Raw genomic sequence first — 16818 nt, 5'->3', positions numbered from 1 at the left:
TTTTTTTGTTATTTTTTCCCAGAGTTACATTTCTCACGTTTTATTTATGTCAAATAAAGTGTTTTTTCTAATTTTAAATGCTTTAGGAGAACGAAGGGGAAAAAATAGGAAAATATTGAGCAGATTTTATTTTGAAATGTAGCCAACCAGGAAGTAAGTTCCCGTTTGAAGAAAACAAGTGACTGATCTATGACAGCTTCGTAAGTATAAATTACTTGGTTGTATCATATGAATTATGTAGCTTTATTATAAATAGTATCAACATATTTGCGTTATAATGTGCAAATGCATATAATAAAAGTGAAAGGAAAAACTCCAGGAACCATTGATATTCTACCAATGTACTAATTAAAAAATGTTCTTCCTTAGTGTTTTTTGTTTCTGCATCAGGTTCTATTTTTTTCTCTATTTTCATCTAGCAGGTACTGAGATATCATGGGTGTACAGGGGTTGACTACCTATGTGGAGTCGAACAGAAACTTCCTGCAAGATGTGAGGTTCAGGGACAGTCGACTGGTTATTGACGGCTGCAGTTTATTTTTCCGCCTCTACTTTAACCACCAGTTGGATCAGCAGCACGGAGGGGACTACGATGAGTTTGCTTGCCTTCTCAACCAGTTCCTCTCCGCTTTGCAAGCCTGTAACATCCAGCCCTATGTGGTACTGGATGGAGGTAAGGATTTATTACAAGTGTTTGTGTTTTTCTGTTTATTTGACTCCTAAAGAAATCTGAACAACAACAACAATAATAACAATCAATGCAACATAAAGTCTGGTTATTTTCAACATAAAAAAAAAAAAAAAAAACAGAGTGAGCTGCATAAAATTGATCATTTTGACCAATATTTGAGCATAGTATTTTTTTTTTCTTTTTATTTAACCATGTAAAAACATTTTAATCTGAAAAACTCACACGAAGAGAAAAGACAATTAGTAGAAATTTATTGATACAATTACTTTGTCTTTGCCACTCAGACCACGGCAGGAAACATAGCGCTTAATTTTGATAGATATGCATAAACAGGAGCAAAGAATAAGGCTATTTCCCCTGAAACTGGTAGTGGAGTGGAGATAGATTGGTCAGTCTGTAGACTGCTGGTTAGTGAGACGGTATACTGAGCTTTATGGGGAGATCCAGTGGATTGTGTGAGCTGATACTAGAGCTTCCCTCAGGGACCTGGAAGATGGAAGTCCAGTTGGATAACTCAGGTTGGGAGAATGAGCAAGCATGAAGCGAGGGTGGGGAGGAGAAACTCCCAGTGGCGAAGAAACCTCTGGCAGAACCAGGCTCAACATGGCGGTCTTCTGCCAGACGGGTTGAGATGAGACAGGGAATGCAGTAAAAGTCCAGGAGGAGTGACACTCTGAAGCTTTAGCTACGATGGTGGAGGAGGGGCTTGAGGTGAGTTACCGTAAAACGGTGTCATCTGAATGAAGTCACACAGCACTTCCACAGCCTGCGCACAGGAGCAGACAGGTGCGGATTGGAGGCCTTTTAAGGTCAACTTTGGATGCCAATTGGCTTTTGTGGAGGTGTGGTTCAAAGCCGATTGGCTGTGTTCCAGGTGGATGTAGGAGAGCAATCAGTTTCTTCAGTTAAACTTCCACCTAGGCTCCATATTAGAAACATGGACTGTAAAAACAAGACGACTACTCCCTTTGAATTGAGGCCCATAATTATTTCTATTTGGCTTTATTTACCAAAAAAAAACAATTAATTCAAAACTAAGTACTACTAATAAATACACCTTGATTATTAGTAAATATTAATATATGTTATTAATATTTACTAATAATCAAGCTGTATTTATTAGTACTTAGTTTTGATCCACAAACTTTGCAAAAACATTTTTTACGTTTATGCATTTAGCAGATGCTTTTATCCAAAGCGACTTACAAAGTAGACACAATTTTACAGTTTTCATCAATATATTTACAATTATCATCAATTGATTGATTAAAAATCTGTTACATTTATTGAATAGTAGCTGGTGTTATCTTATTAGGCGGACAGCCTACAGGTTGAACACACATGACCCTTTCAGCTGTAGTTAGAAAACCAGTTATTTAAGAAGAGTAATAGAATGGCACCCTTTTGGTTTTTACACCATGATGTTTTTGTGGTAGGAAATGTCCAAATAGGGCTCTCTTGTCAGGGATGGAAAAGTGTAGGAGACTTTATTTTAGCCAGCTAACTGAAAGCAGAATGGTGAAAGTTGTGGCTTTCTGCCTCAGTTTGTTCTCCATACAACAGTCGAAAATTCCTGTTTGATTCTCTGACACATTATGAAAAATATCTTAAAGCAGTAACGAAAAACATCCTTTCACCATGATGATTCATAGCGTGCATTATTTTTTTTTAATCAATCATTGCAATGTGCACTACGCCAATAACATTTGGTATCATCTTTCCATAGGATATTATTTCTCATTTCCTTTAAGCAAAGTGAAGCCATGTTGCCTTCCTTTATGAAGGAAAATCCATTCTTCTCGCGACTCTCACTACAAGCTATATTTACTCAGTCTTATCCCAATTGTTGGGTTCTGAACTTTAATGTCGGTTCTAAGTGCTTGTGTCGTTTGCTGATTTTCTGAGCATTATAATGTCTGATATTGAATAGATTCAATCATGGGAAGGCTGGGATCTTTCCTAAAATGTTATCCACCTCTGTGTAGTCTTAATTTAGAAGTGTACACTTCAAATTGTCTTGCCTCGTAACGCTTCAGATTGATGGGCAACAGTTGTTTATTGAACATTCTAATTGCTTACGTAGTTTCTGCTTGGTATTTGTGTGAAAACAAGCACTAAACCTGAGAACTGCTGTCTCTGCTTATTCAAAAGGTGTCATGATTAGTATGGTCGAAAAAAATCTATTTACTTTTTCATCCCTTCTCCTGTTAACTATGATTGCTTATCTTTATGTACTTTTTATTCACTCAAGCAGAGCACATGCTTTATAAGGCTGAATGCAGGTCTTATCTTACTGACACCTGTTTTCCAGTTTCAGATATTTTGGTACTAGCCTTGTCTCCCATAAACTCAAGGTTATTTCAACAAATGCTTCGGCTTATGACCATCCATCTATGTGAGAAACTGTATAATTTCTGTGTGAGAATCTCTCCCTGCTTTTTTTAAGTAGTTAATGAAAACGTGTGTGATTCAGAACAGGCAGGAATATTGCCAATAGTATATCTGTCCTCCTTGCAAGGCATTTAATGAAATGCAGGCTTGAATGAGAAACACTGAATCTCAATTTCTTGTTAAATAAGACCTGGACATTTTTTTTCTGTTAAACCTTGGATGAAGGTGCACTTTCTCTTTGCCATGACTGCATCATAAAGAGGGACGTTGCACCAATTTAATTATGGATTTTTTTAAAAATTTATCATATTAAGGGATGGACCCAAGTGACAAGAAGTTTGCTACTCTCCGTCAGCGTCTGCAGTCCAAAATAAAGGAAGCAGACAGCATTTCTCATGGCCGCCGTGGCTCTGTCCTTCCAATCCTGGTAGGAAAAGTCTTCATTCAGGTCCTGACTCAGAGAGGAATCCCGCTGATACAGTGTCCGGCCGAGGCAGACTGGGAGATTGCCTGTTTGGCAAGACAGTGGAACTGCCCCGTGCTGACAAACGACAGCGACTTTTACATCTTTGACCTTCCAGGTGTGGGTAGACAAAATTATCCTCCATTATTCAAGATCCAAATAAGCCTTTGTATTGATTGTCAAGAAGTTTGTTAACATGATATTTGTTTGTTTTTTTCTGTTCTAAGCTGGATATCTGCCGCTGCATTTTTTCCAGTGGACCAATCTTAATGGAAAGGCGTCCCAGCGCTACATCCCATGTCGATGTTACACCACTAACAATCTGTGTCGCTGGTTTGGGGGCCTGAATCGCGAGTTGCTGCCATTATGTGCGGTTCTAACTGGCAATGACTACGGTTCTCCAAAAGAGGCCGATACCCTCCTTGCTCTTATAGATGCGAGTTCATTCCAAAGAGGTGGTGGAAGAGGTAGAGGCAGAGCGCCCTCTTCTCGTATCGAGGGCCTCCTTAGTTGGCTCTCCTCTTTTCCAAGTGTGAGTGAGGCGTTGGATGAGGTTAACCGGCTGATGGATGGAATGGTTGGAGCAGGCCAGAGAGGGCAGAAGAGTGAGCTCAGCTCCCAGCTATGGGCTGCCATGCAGGAGTACAACATCAAGGCTCAAAGCTCGCTTGCTACCTGGTTCTCTCGGGGGACATTAGACCCAAGAGGGAAGATATCAGGTCTGGCCCAGTTCCCAGAGTGTTTGTCTCTGGCTGCAGCACAGGGTCAGCTGTCTCCTTTAGCTCTGGATGCCTTTGTCATGCAGAGGGTCCTTCTCATCCCGCAGGTGGAGAATAGTAAACTAGCTAGCAGTCACTGTAGCTCTAGAGCAATACGACAGGCTCTTTATGGGATTTTACTACACAAAGTTCAAAACACTGTGAGTCAGGCCCAAGGTGGCAGTGCACAACTTGCAAAGGTGATACCAGTCCAGATGCAGGGAATGAGAGGTAGAAGAGGACGGGGTGGAGCAGGCAGGCATGCAACAAGCATGGAGCATCCAGCTGGGGCGCAAACACACGGCTTCAATTCTTCAATCTTCGTGGAAGAGTATGACCGTTTGGACCTAAACATAAAGAAAAATCAAGTGGAGGCAATTATTCCCATGAACCACATACATCTGGATAGGATCAATCAGGTAAACATATTTCTCCAATCCACAGTATGGCAGAGTGCTTATTTACATGAGTGTATAATATGGTTGGAAAGAAAATAATTTTTTCTTAACTATTTTCCCAAATAAAACCTTTGCATTTGTACTTGTGATTCAAACATATCTCCCATCAGAACACCTTAGTTAATCAGATATTTAGAGCTTGAGTTTATAGAAAGTTAATTTGGTTTGGATCACATCTAAACCTAACAGGTTAAAAGAACTGGAGTTTGTCTTCCCTCTAATTGGATGAGTGTTAAACAGCGATTTGAATATCTCTGTTATTTAAGCATTGCATGCATCAAAAAAGCGAACTCTTCCATGTTGTTGTAGCCAATGGAAAAGCTTGATCACTGTTATATTTCCAGTTAGAGGTTAAAACATCCTGAACAAACCTGGTTACCGTAGTTTTTCTTACTTGTCATTGCCAGGCCTCCGCAGCTGAACGACTAGGTGTCCTTTTAGGGGTCTTAGGGGTGAAGCAGTCAGCCCTGGCTCCAGTTCCTCTCCATCTGCAGCTTGCTGTTGCAGTGACTGGATTTTGGTTGCGTGAGGCCATACCGACTCCTTCACAGCTCCTGCTGCAGGCTTTGGTGCTAGGCATGATTTATGGAGAGCTGGCGTTCAACATTCAGTCTGGAGCATCCCACAGAAGACCTGCTGGTTCGTTGATTTTAATATATATGTTCTACATTAAATAAAAGATTTACTTCTAACGGTTAAACGTTGCAGCCCCACAGTTTAACTGGGCTGCAGAACAAGGGATTCTGTCAGCACTAGATGGGCAACGAGTCAGACCGGATGAGAGGAGAGGAGTAGACCTCAGAGCGGCTCACTGCTACAGCCAATGGCAATCCTGCCTCTGGAGTGCACTGTGTCTAAATCAGCTGCTGCTGATGCCGCTTCCTGAGCCCAATATATCATGGTAGGGGCATTAACTGTAGAATCCCACCCAGAATGCCTTACCAGGATGGAAAAATAAAAAAATTGAATCTCTCTTGAACCCAATAGGTTGTTCAGTGGTACCCTGGTACATGGCGTCCTTAGGTGCCTGAAAGGAGGCTGGTCTGTTGAGTCCCTGTTGCCTGTTGGATCTTTATCTGGACAACTCTGCTTCTGTCTGCTGGATGCTGTGAAGGACTGCAGCTTCAAAGCAAACCCCTCCTGCACGAAATCAGGGAAGAAGAGAGGAAGAGGTCGAGGAAGAAGAGGAAGGGGTGGAAGAGGACAATCTCAGGGTGGAGGGGGAGTTTCAGAGGAGATTAACAACAGGTTTGCTCTCCTTATGAGTGAGGAGGAGTATGACGACTGATACAGAAGCAAAGATATGATCTTTCAAATACAAGCAAAGACCAAATGTATTGATTGTGCTGAAAGTGCTCTAAGGTGATTCTTTTTAGGACATTTTTAGTCTTTACTGGCATGCTTTGCACTAATTTAACCTCTATAAATGATATCTAGGTAAATGTTTTAAAGCCGTCATCTAAACCTTTGGCTTAAAACATATCTCCTTTGCTTTTTTCAAACCACATCCTTCATTTTATAATATTTAAAAAGCAGGAACTTTATTCGTGTTTATTCAGTCACATTGGCTGAAGGGAGGACTAAACTGAATGTATGTTTTTGGTAAATGGGTAAAAAGATCAATATCCAGAGGTATAAGTAGAGATGGAATAAACAGCTGCCTCTTTAATCTTTATTCTAAAGACTCATAACAGGAGAAAAAAATAGCTGTGTGTTCTTTGATACAATAGTTTTGAATCCTAAAAAAAAATAAAATAATTTTTTCCTATTAATTCATCAAATCCATCTAATTTTGACTCAATTCAATCAAAGCACAGTGTTTGTTGATGTATAGATGGCCAAATCCGGTATTTCGTAGAATAGTCAATCTCTTGTATTCATAATTTCTGGGTAGTTTTGTTTTTCTTTTTCCTTTTTTTTTTGTCCAAACGGAGTATGGTTAAGACGGAAATTTCCAGGGAAACTGCCGAGCAGTTTTGAAACTTATGGGCAGCATAAAGGTTGTTATGTGGCAGCTAATGGAAACTGCTTTGGATCAATTTGCTCCTTTTCCATTTCACATCCCTGTTGTTTGTTATTCATTTCTGTTGATTTGTAGATGAATCATGGAGAAACTCAACTGAACTCAAGGTTTTCTATTCACCCATTAAATGTTTTACACCCCTATTATATGATCAAAGTATGAGTGCCCTTCGGGTCACAGCAGAAATCATGTATGATTGGCAGAAAATATACAGTGCAAGAAATTTACTTTTTATTCTTTTATAAGACCAAAGCCGCAAAATAAGAATAGAAAAGGGGCAAAATTATCGTGATGAATGTGATTTGTGCAATTTCTTAAAATGTTTTGAAACATTGCCTTAAAATGAACTAATGTGGTGCTTTTTATATTTTTATACAAAAAAATGTATATCAGAACATAAAAATACATCCTTATTCTTTTTATTAGTTTTATGCTTTTAATGACACAAAGCTGAAAATAAAATGTTCACAAATGTTCTTCAAACGTAGTCTGCACAACATTATTTACAAAGAGTCAAGTTAGCAATAAAGCTTTTGCTTAAACACAAAAAATTAAGCTTATGACAAAAAGCTGCACTTTTAGAATGAATACGAGTTTTTTCTATTGGCTTCATCAGGGCGTGATCTAAGGCTCTCACTGGCGGGATTTGCTGCTGAGCGTGAAGCAGCCGGGATGAAGATCAGTGCCTCCTGAGACCATGGTTTTGAGCCAGAAAGGGTAGGGTGCCTGCTCCGGGATGGGGAGGATGCACTGCCCCTATTGGAGGAGTTTAAGTATCTTAGGGTCTTGTTCACGAATGAGGGGAAGATGGAGCGGGAGATTGACAGGCAGATTGATACGCCAACTGGTCGTTGTGGTAAAGAGAGCTGAGCCAAAAGGCAAAGCTCTCGATTTACATGTCGATCTATGTTCCAACTCTCATCTATGGTCATGACCTTTGGGTCAGTACCGAAAGAATGAGATCCGGATACAAGTGGCAGAAATGAGCTTTCCCCGTAGTGTGTCTGGGCTCTCCCTCAGAGATAGGGTGAGGATCTCAGTGTTGGCCTAGTGGGTTAGAGCAGTGTGCTTGTGCTCCGAGAAGGTTGCAAATATTCGGTCAGATCCCCACAGCTGGCACTCTTTCTGACCCTTAACCCCACATTGCTCCCCGAGCGCCACACAATGGCAGCCCACTGCTCCCTAAAGGGGAAGGGTTAAATGGAGATTCTCCAGCGTGAGATCAATAAAGGTTAATTATTATCCGGGAAGGACTCAAAGTAGCTCCTCCTCCTCTGGTTAGGATGCCTCCTGGACGCCTCTGGGCATTTCCCACTGGGAGGAGACCCAGTGGGCTGCCTTGGGATTCCCCCTGAGGAGCTGGCAAAGTGATTGGGGAGCTACTACCCCCACCACCCGACCCCAGATAAGTAGAAGAAGATGGATGGATCGTAATAAAACACGTGTCACATGAGAGTGAGCCGTCACAGCATGACTTGCTCTTTCTGGAGGGAAAAAAAAACAAAAAAACTATTTGGAAAGCAAATTTGTTGCTTTCCAAACTATAATCATGCATTATAAAATCAAATCACACTAAATGTGACTCCTATCCTGAGAGGCGGATGAGGTGGAGGCAGATGGTGAGGAAGAGGAAGAGGAAGCCGCGGGCGGCTGAGAGTCTATGAGCTCCATATCTTCGTCTTCGTTCACTCCACATGTGTCGACCACACAGATCAGGCAGCTGGTGACGGGAAACGCTCGCACTTTGCTGCACGTCACCCACCTGAGAACGGACAGAACCCACCATAGATGGAAATCATTTCACTTTTTTTATAAGAAATATTTATCACAGTGATGTTCTGAAATCCTCTTAAATAATAGTTGAGACTTTCTACAAAGTAAACTCATATACTGACTTGTCTGTTTCAGTGTGGTACTCCATCACATGACCAAGCCGCCCGACCCCTTGAAAGCCCGCCAGCACATAGATTACATCACCAACAGCCGCACACTTCACTGTCACGCCCCTCCACGGCATTGGTGAGGCAGCTCGCCACTCGTTACTGGCAATGTCATAGTATTCCACAGAGTCAAGTCCACCTACAAGAACAGAAAACATCCTGCTAGAACAGCCGCCATGATGTACAGTTAACATTTATTCCTGATTACTGCAGTGGCTGCAGTTACCTAAAGGCCCCTGGCCTCCAACAGCGTAGATCCTGTTGTTAACGACCACCAGGCCATGGTTCTTCCTGGCCTCTCTCATCCCACACAGCTCTCTCCATCTGAAGGGTATAATTAGAGTCAGAGGGGAAAAAATACCAGCTGGAGAGCAGCTACCTGTAGTAATCTATAGGCTGCTGGTCAGAGAAAACCTTTTTGAAATCTACTGGAAGATTCTCAAGTGTACTATATATAAAAATAATGATTCCATTTTCTTGGACTCTAATATCTTCACACAGAGTCTGGTATAACACATTAAAGTATAAAGACCTATACATCATACATTTTCAGCCTTCTCCACTGCTGCAAGAGCAATGTTATGTCCTTCTGTCCTCCTTGCAGCCCTGGTTTGGGAGTTATGGCTGCTCGTTTTGGACACATCATCAGGTTTAAAAGCATTTATATACAAACGCTGCTGTAGGAGCTACAAGTGAGAGTTTTAGTGAAGCATGAAATGTCCTTCCCAGAAGCTTGTTCTCATTTTTTCCCTACTCTAAAAAAAGAACCAAGGTTCGTGTTATTACATTTTAAGTATTACTATTAAGTCTTTTAGATGGATTGAGGTACAATTTGCTATATCACACTCTTTTAAACAGATGTAATGTCCTCTGACCAACTGCTCTTTTGCTAAATAGAAATACGTATCAAAGGCCACAAATCCTAACACATATGAGCATCTTCATGATTATAAGCATATAGATTTGTGATTGTTCCAACAATTAATTCTGTTAACTTGGATAATCATTAGGTGAGAAATGATTAACTGGCCGTGAGCCACAATATCAGTGAGAAAAAGAAAAAGAAAAAAGAGAGTCCAAATAGTTCAAACTTATGTTTTTATAAGGAAGCCATTGAGTACAATCAGTCATAAAATCGCTTTTCTTTCCCTTCACCCTACTTCAAGACATATCAAACTCACTGCTGAGTGGCGGGGTCGTACACCTCGCAGTTGTTGAGGATCCTCCCAGACACGTTATTGCCCACCGTTCCACCGCAAACGTAAATGAGTCCGTTGGCCTCCACGGAGCCATGGCTGCAGCGGGCCAACAGCATGCTGGTTTTCACCTGCCATGACTCTGTCCTTGTGTCGTAACATTCAAAAAGGTCCAAAGCGGAACTTCCTGCAGAAATACATGTACTGTCCTGAAATTCAGAGAAGTCAAGAAGAACAGAAACTAAACCCTCAATCCAAACACTGAGTGCCTGATCTTCAGATGGTTGTATGCAAAGACTGGATCTTTAAAGTCGATGCAAAGGGATTTGCTCTTACAATGCAGCAGACAGCATATGCAGACATTTTTCTGCACGTGTCTTCATCAGTACGCAGATCATATTCTAATGACCAAACTACACATATTTGGGTGAATATGCAAATGTAACATCTCCCACGTACAAAGTTTCAGCTGTGTTTTTTTTTCTCCTTTTTTTAGCACTTCTGCCATAATATAAGGTCCATTAGACAAAACAATAGTAGAAAAATATAAAAAAAAAAAAAAAGGAAAAATATCTACAGAGGCTGGCAGCAATGTATGCAGTGGAAAAGGCAGATAATCTTTATACGCAAATATTTATAAAAACAAGCAAAAGAAAATATTAAAAGCCTGTAATCTGCTCGCATAGAACATTCAAAATGTGCAAGGAGAGTAGTTCATGTGCATGTGTTTACAATTAAACTGCTGGTATCAGTATTTATTACAGATTTGCACTTTAGGCAGAATTTGGAATTCATAGCAGTTGAAAATGATCCCCTGCAATACTGTGCCTCCAGTCTAGCGCCTCTTATTCAGAATCTTTGAAGATCAGGCCCTAAATAGTTTGAAAACCTCAGTGCAACATTTGAAATATTTTCTTCCCTGATGTTTTCATACTGACCAACTTCTGAACCCCCTGATGTATAGATCCTGCCCTGAGAAGCGCAAGCAGCCAGGCTGTCACGAGGAGTGGGGGGACCCAGCTTGGAATACCAGCTGTCTTTGAGAACATTGTAACAGTCCATGCGCTTGATAGGGAAGAGCTGGGAGCCTCCCAGGATGTACACCACATTGTCCCAGAAGACAGTGGTGGCATCGCGGCGTTTCTCAAAAGGGCAGCGGATGTCTGTCCAGGTGGAGTCCTGCATTGGAAATAAACAAATACGTAAAAAAAAAATCCCTTAAAATATCTGTGCAGTGGAGCCTTAAAAATAAGGCACTATTGCAATGAGCTACTCTTAACAGTGAAACTAGAAAATGCTTCTACACAAACCTACAGTTATCGAATAAGTGCAAGTATCACAAGAACCTGCATCTCTTCTCAGATGCGTCTACATTTGAATGTAAGCGTATACCTTGGGGTTGAAGTAGCGGCAGGATTGAGGCTGTGAGCCTCCAAACAAGGCGATGCGATAATCGTGCTTCTTGCGTCGTGGCCGGCTGCTCTCTCCCAGGTCCTCTCGATCCTCCAGAGACAGCAGATGGTAACGCATCCCACCTTAGTGGAAAGAAACAGCTTTTTTTTCAAAATACTGTTCACAATAGAAGATCTTCTAAATAAATGTACAGCTTAGACATTTTGTGCCAAGTTTTGACTTTTATAATTGAAAACTAAACATACACAAGAATATATATGTGAAGCCCAATAAATATGTGGATAAATGTCAGCTGCAGAAAATCTAGATGTTTCTCTGCAAGATTATTGCTAGGACTGGGCAATAAGGCTTAAAATTTTAATCTCTGATTTTCTTCTTACAGAATCTTAATTTTTTTTTTCTCACTTAAGTTTCATAATAAATATGACAAAAGAGATATACTGCTTTCAAAAACTAGCTCTGATTTCAAACATCCCCACTGGGAGGTGACATTAATTTAAAGGGCAATGAAATTCAAAGCTGTGAAACAATCTTGTAATAATCATGTTATACAACAAACAATAAAAATATAACAAATGAAATGTTTGCAGCTGATGGTATCACATACAGGAGCTAGTTAATTAGTTATAAGTACACATCTAAGTTCAAAGAGTGATTAATTAATGCCTATATGAGATGTAGAAGCCCAAAGAGTGGAGTCATTTTAAAAAATCCACATTTTCCAAACATTAAGTAACAAAAATGTTGATTTAGGCCATCAACTAACATGAATTATTTTGCAAATCGATTAATTCGACCGTTGTTTTTTAAGTAAATCTATTGATGATCACATAGCCAATGAATACTGTTTATGAAATCAAACCGGTGTAACTAAGACTTTTCGTTTGAGGAGGCTGCGTAGGGCATATTGATGGACAAACAAGATTCTTTTTTTTTTATCAAAAATGCAAGATTTTCATATATTTTTGTTTTCAATTTTGGTATAATTACTGTTCTAAGTGGGTTGCTCTGCCATGTTTTAGAGTCTCTATACTCCAGTTAACGATTAATCAATTACTAAATTAGTCAATTATCGTTTCAATTTTCAATTTATCACGATTAATCCGAATAATTGTTTTAGCCCTAATTTGATTAATTTATTGTATTGATTTATCACCCAGCTCTATTAATTGTATAATTCTGGTAGGATATTAGTTCACTCTTTCAGGAAAATATTAGAGAATAAATCCCACAAGCCCAACTTTAAGCATACATCATAATGTAAGTGCTTAAACCTTTATTTGTACTGAGCTTAAAATCCTGTTATATAGCAAGAAAGTAAGAATTTAAAGGAGTACTAATGCGGGTGGTAAATAATTTTGCCACAATGATGCATAATGGTAAGCATGTGACTGGGTTGTAGTAGGTACGTTGTGTTAACATTTGACCCTGTATGTATAATTTAAACATGGGTGGTTTAGATTATTTCCACCCTAAATGATCAACTCTGGAAAAAAAAAATAAAAAAAGACATATTAAATGATTCAATTTCCCCAAATGACTAAAATGTTAAGCTATATATTGATGAGTGAAATTCTCTCTCTGGCTACTTACTAATGACCATCTTGAGGCACTGTGGGTTGTCCTGGATGAGCGGCTCTGCCTGAACAGTCTTTGATAAAAAGGTTTTGGAGACCAGAGGGAAGCGAACACACCCCAGCACCTCCACCATATACTGCTTTCTGTTGCAAACGTCGTATTTCAGCCAACGCACTGCAGCATCATAAATCTAAACACAAACACACCAACAAGGCACAGAAAAAAAAATGTTACAAGGTTGATTCTTTTGTATCAATATATAATTGGTTTAATAATATATATACCCATGGATATTTTTTTTTGTTGTACCTTTGATTTTTCAACCTACGGTCAAAATATGTCAGAGTATATCCAAAGTATTGATGAATGAGTCCAGGATTAATTAATGTATTGTGTACCTGAGCCTCAGCACGAACAGTGAGTTTGTCCTGGTGCAGCAAATATGTAAGCTGTTTAACATCCAGGTGCAAGAACTCATCCAGTTTGTAAACTTCTGTAAAATGGAGCTGGAAAAAATCTTCAGCTGCGGCCTTCAGCTCAGGACAGTCCATGCAGTCTGCTAAGGCTGAGATACCTTTAGAGGAAAGTAAAGACAAAACAGTTAAATAAACTCAAGTTATTAAAGTAATTTTGCTGAAACTAAAGTTGCATTTAAAGCAGGTACCCAGGCAGTTTGTGGGGTCAATCTGCCCTTTAAGGAACTCCACGCACATCTTCTTCACTGGCTCTATCTGGTACTGGTTAGCAGCATCCAGCAACGACTGAACGTTTCCGCTGTTCACAGAGATTCTGACACACAAAGACAAAATGCACATCTTTTCTGGCAACAAAGACACAGAAATATTACAGAAAATAACTCTTGGAAAAATCTGAAATCTCATTAATAAAATGACAAACTTTATATCTATGAGAAAGCATAGCAGACATTTTATAGAAGAACCTTACCGTGCTGTGTAAATGAATTCAATCAACAGCTCAATAATCTCAGGCTCCGCAGACCTCAGCTCCACCTCATGAGACATCGATTCCATCATTCGGGCTGGACATGAGGAAATCAATCATTAAATGATTTAAAGGAAAATCAAAGTTGACCAAAAACAACACAGAAGAAAATTACTTTGGCTTTAACTTCAACTTAACATAAAATCAAATTTTTGTATGTAATTTTTTTAGCAGGAAGGAATCAGCTTTCTCGCTGCATTGTAGGTTTTTGAAAGCTTTAACCTGAGTCCACCACCTCTGTTTAAGGTTTTTTTTTTCTTTCTTAACATAAATGGCTTCTTTCACACACCCTTCAAGCACCTGTCTTTATTGTCCAAAATGTGAACATTCTGGTCCTCATCATCGCAACCCCACTCAAGGGACCAAAACATCTTGCCGGTACAGCCAGGCCACCAATTCCTGCTAACGCCCACCCCTTTCATAGGCATACACCAGTATTGGGTATTACAGGCTAACAAAGAACCCAAACGACTCCTCATTCCTAAGAGGCGGACCCGTTCTTTTGGTTTTCTAAGCCAAGCGTAGGCTTTGTTTTTGGTCCATTCTATAAAGCCTCAAACTAAACACTAATTCTGATATTTTGAAATGAAAAAGCTTCCTGGATGGGAAGTGAAACGTCTTCAAACTTGGAAACAAAGTCCAGTGATTTGCTGTTTTTTTTTTTGTTTTTTTTTTTTTACTTTTTTAGAATAACTATGACCTGGATGATGGAGAAACTTCACCAGCAACGTGACATCCGAAAGCAACAGGATTCAAGCTAATCAGTTAGCAGTGATGTAAACTTATAGTGCAATAACTGGTTATAAAAAAACACCAGTATTATTGCTGAAGCAAGACAAAAAAATAAAAAATAATACAGATACACAAGTACCTTAATAAAATGAAATCACAGTGGAGATGGAGGCTAACTCTAAAAGTATAGCAATTAAATAGTGAAGTACAACAAAATAATCCAACAAAAAATATAAAAGTCGAAAAAGAAATTTTGATCTATAGGTGGATGCCCACATCTAAAGATAGATAGATAGATAGATAGATAGATAGATAGATAGATAGATAGATAGATAGATAGATAGATCAATCTAACACAACATGAGTATTTTGTTTGTGTGTGATGTTTACTGGTAAACATGAGGCTGAAGAAGTGGCTAGCAGCAGCGAGGACCACTCTGTGGGCAGGAAAGTGTTTCCCCTGAACTACCAGGGTGACATCACAGAGTGTACCCTAGATATAAACATTAACGATCGTGTTATTAGGTTTGAAAACTGACAAGCATAAAAAAAAACACATTGCTTTCATGCTACACTTTAAAATACGATCTGCACCTGTTTTCTCAGAGTGTTCATGCCTGCCATGATGCTGGACAACTGCTTGTACTCCTCTTTAGAAGCACACTTCCTCTCATTTTTCTTCTTGGAGTTTGCTGCCTTCTCCGGAGAGGCCACCCCCGTCATGTCTGGAATAGATTTGTCCGACTAGTTTTCGTAAATGGATAAAGGCTCAGCTACACTGCCAGCAGTGTTTGGCTTTTGTTGTCGCTCAGCAACCTCCAGTGGTTGTTTATCTAACAAAGACTTGCTTTAGATGTCAAAAATTAAAATACGAATGTTAGAGTCTGCCTTTCTCATTGGAGTAACCAGAACAAAAAATTATGCTTTATCAGTAGGTGAAACATTAATTTAAAAGCTTTTCTTGTTCATCTAGCAGGCTATCGTAACGTTAGCTTTACATCTTCTTCAATGGTTGTCTTCTTCTCCTTCCTCTTCTTCTTCTTCTTCTATTGAGTTTTCTGGCAGTTTGCATCCTGTGTGCATTACCGCCATCAACTGGACGGAGATGTAATTCAGAAATATAATGTCTGTATATCTTTATATCTTCATGAAACTAAATTCTATCTATACTTACACACACGCACATACACACACTAAATTCTCCCAGCTAATTCTGTATCTTTTAAATATTTAATAAGTGCTTTAATTATCTTATCTGATTGATGCTTCCCTAATAAATCTGCCATCTTTACTGAACTCCCCATTACCCTTTCCAGTTCTTTCCTCTCTTTTGTATATTTGCTACAATAGATCAACACATGTTCTACTCCTTCGATTTCTCCACAATAACAACAATTACCCGTTGGATGTTTCCCTATTATTTTTAGACCTGCATTTAAACTAGTATGCCCAATCCTTAACCTGTTTATCCATATTTCCTCTCTTCTACTCATTATTTCTTCTCCTTCCTCAAACAGAAGTTCTATATATGGCTCTCTGCTGCCCCCTCTGTTAAGGTTTAATAACAACAATAAAACGACACTTAAAAAAAAAAAGCAAAGCAAATGTGAAAATTAATTACCTTCTCTTATCATTGTTTCTTATTTTTAAATTAAATCAATTTGGGTATTACTGAGTAGTTTTTATAGTCAGTTATTTAATTATATTTATTTCAATAAGTGCTTGACATTTGAAATAACTATGTAATTTTAATTGATTAAATTCATATATATATAGCCACAGACATAAAGCTTTAGTGTTATTACCAGTCAGTCAATATTACCAGTCATTGCTTTCAGATTATGCACAATAAGGTCAAAGTATAATAACTGCTGGCTTTGCTAGGTAAGTATGGAGGAGCAACTCTGCCATATTTAAAAATAAATACAGAAATAAATAAATGTTCAGTAAATAAATAAACATACAATTAATTGCCCCCCAAAATACAATAAACTAATAAATGTAGGTAGAAATTAAATTATACAGTCAGACATAAATGTATATATCTCTTTTAATTAGCTTCTTTATTTATTCGCCTTTGTAATAATTATCTTATTTATTTATTTATTTTCCCTTATATTCTTCAATTTATTTTATTTATTAATGATTTTATAAGTATTAATTTATGTGCATG

The 16818-nt window shown here is 38.9% G+C and overlaps 2 protein-coding genes across 3 annotated transcripts; one reads left to right on the top strand and one right to left on the bottom strand.

Annotated features, from left to right (window-relative positions):
* Window positions 1-13: 13 nt before the first annotated feature.
* aste1b (asteroid homolog 1b) lies at window positions 14-6922 on the top strand. 2 transcript variants are annotated; one of them, XM_038288641.1, is made up of 7 exons: window positions 14-200; window positions 423-673; window positions 3397-3663; window positions 3773-4722; window positions 5169-5400; window positions 5470-5662; window positions 5749-6922. In XM_038288641.1, exons 2-7 carry the CDS (start codon window positions 436-438, stop codon window positions 6047-6049), a joined length of 2181 nt encoding a protein of 726 aa, XP_038144569.1. In that variant the 5' UTR covers window positions 14-200; window positions 423-435; the 3' UTR covers window positions 6050-6922. The 2 variants fall into 2 exon arrangements, with proteins under 2 accessions (XP_038144569.1, XP_038144568.1); XM_038288640.1 differs by having other exon boundaries at window positions 420-673.
* Window positions 6923-7787: 865 nt separating this feature from the next.
* On the bottom strand, window positions 7788-15671 carry klhl7 (kelch-like family member 7). The gene is made up of 12 exons (XM_038288636.1): window positions 15240-15671; window positions 15036-15138; window positions 13857-13950; window positions 13576-13700; window positions 13310-13485; window positions 12927-13101; window positions 11313-11455; window positions 10859-11099; window positions 9906-10107; window positions 8951-9048; window positions 8680-8863; window positions 7788-8546 (listed from the first exon to the last, which is right to left on the bottom strand). The coding sequence occupies exons 1-12, from the start codon at window positions 15366-15368 to the stop codon at window positions 8357-8359; spliced, it is 1860 nt and encodes a 619-aa protein (XP_038144564.1). The 5' UTR covers window positions 15369-15671; the 3' UTR covers window positions 7788-8356.
* Between the last annotated feature and the right edge of the window lie 1147 nt (window positions 15672-16818).

Source organism: Cyprinodon tularosa, unplaced genomic scaffold (genome assembly GCF_016077235.1).
Source record: "Cyprinodon tularosa strain WSP-4 unplaced genomic scaffold, ASM1607723v1 ctg26, whole genome shotgun sequence".
Taxonomy (NCBI): Eukaryota; Metazoa; Chordata; class Actinopteri; order Cyprinodontiformes; family Cyprinodontidae; genus Cyprinodon; species Cyprinodon tularosa.
The sequence above is the reverse complement of the archived record's forward strand: the minus strand, read 5'-3'. Positions and strand labels throughout refer to the sequence as shown.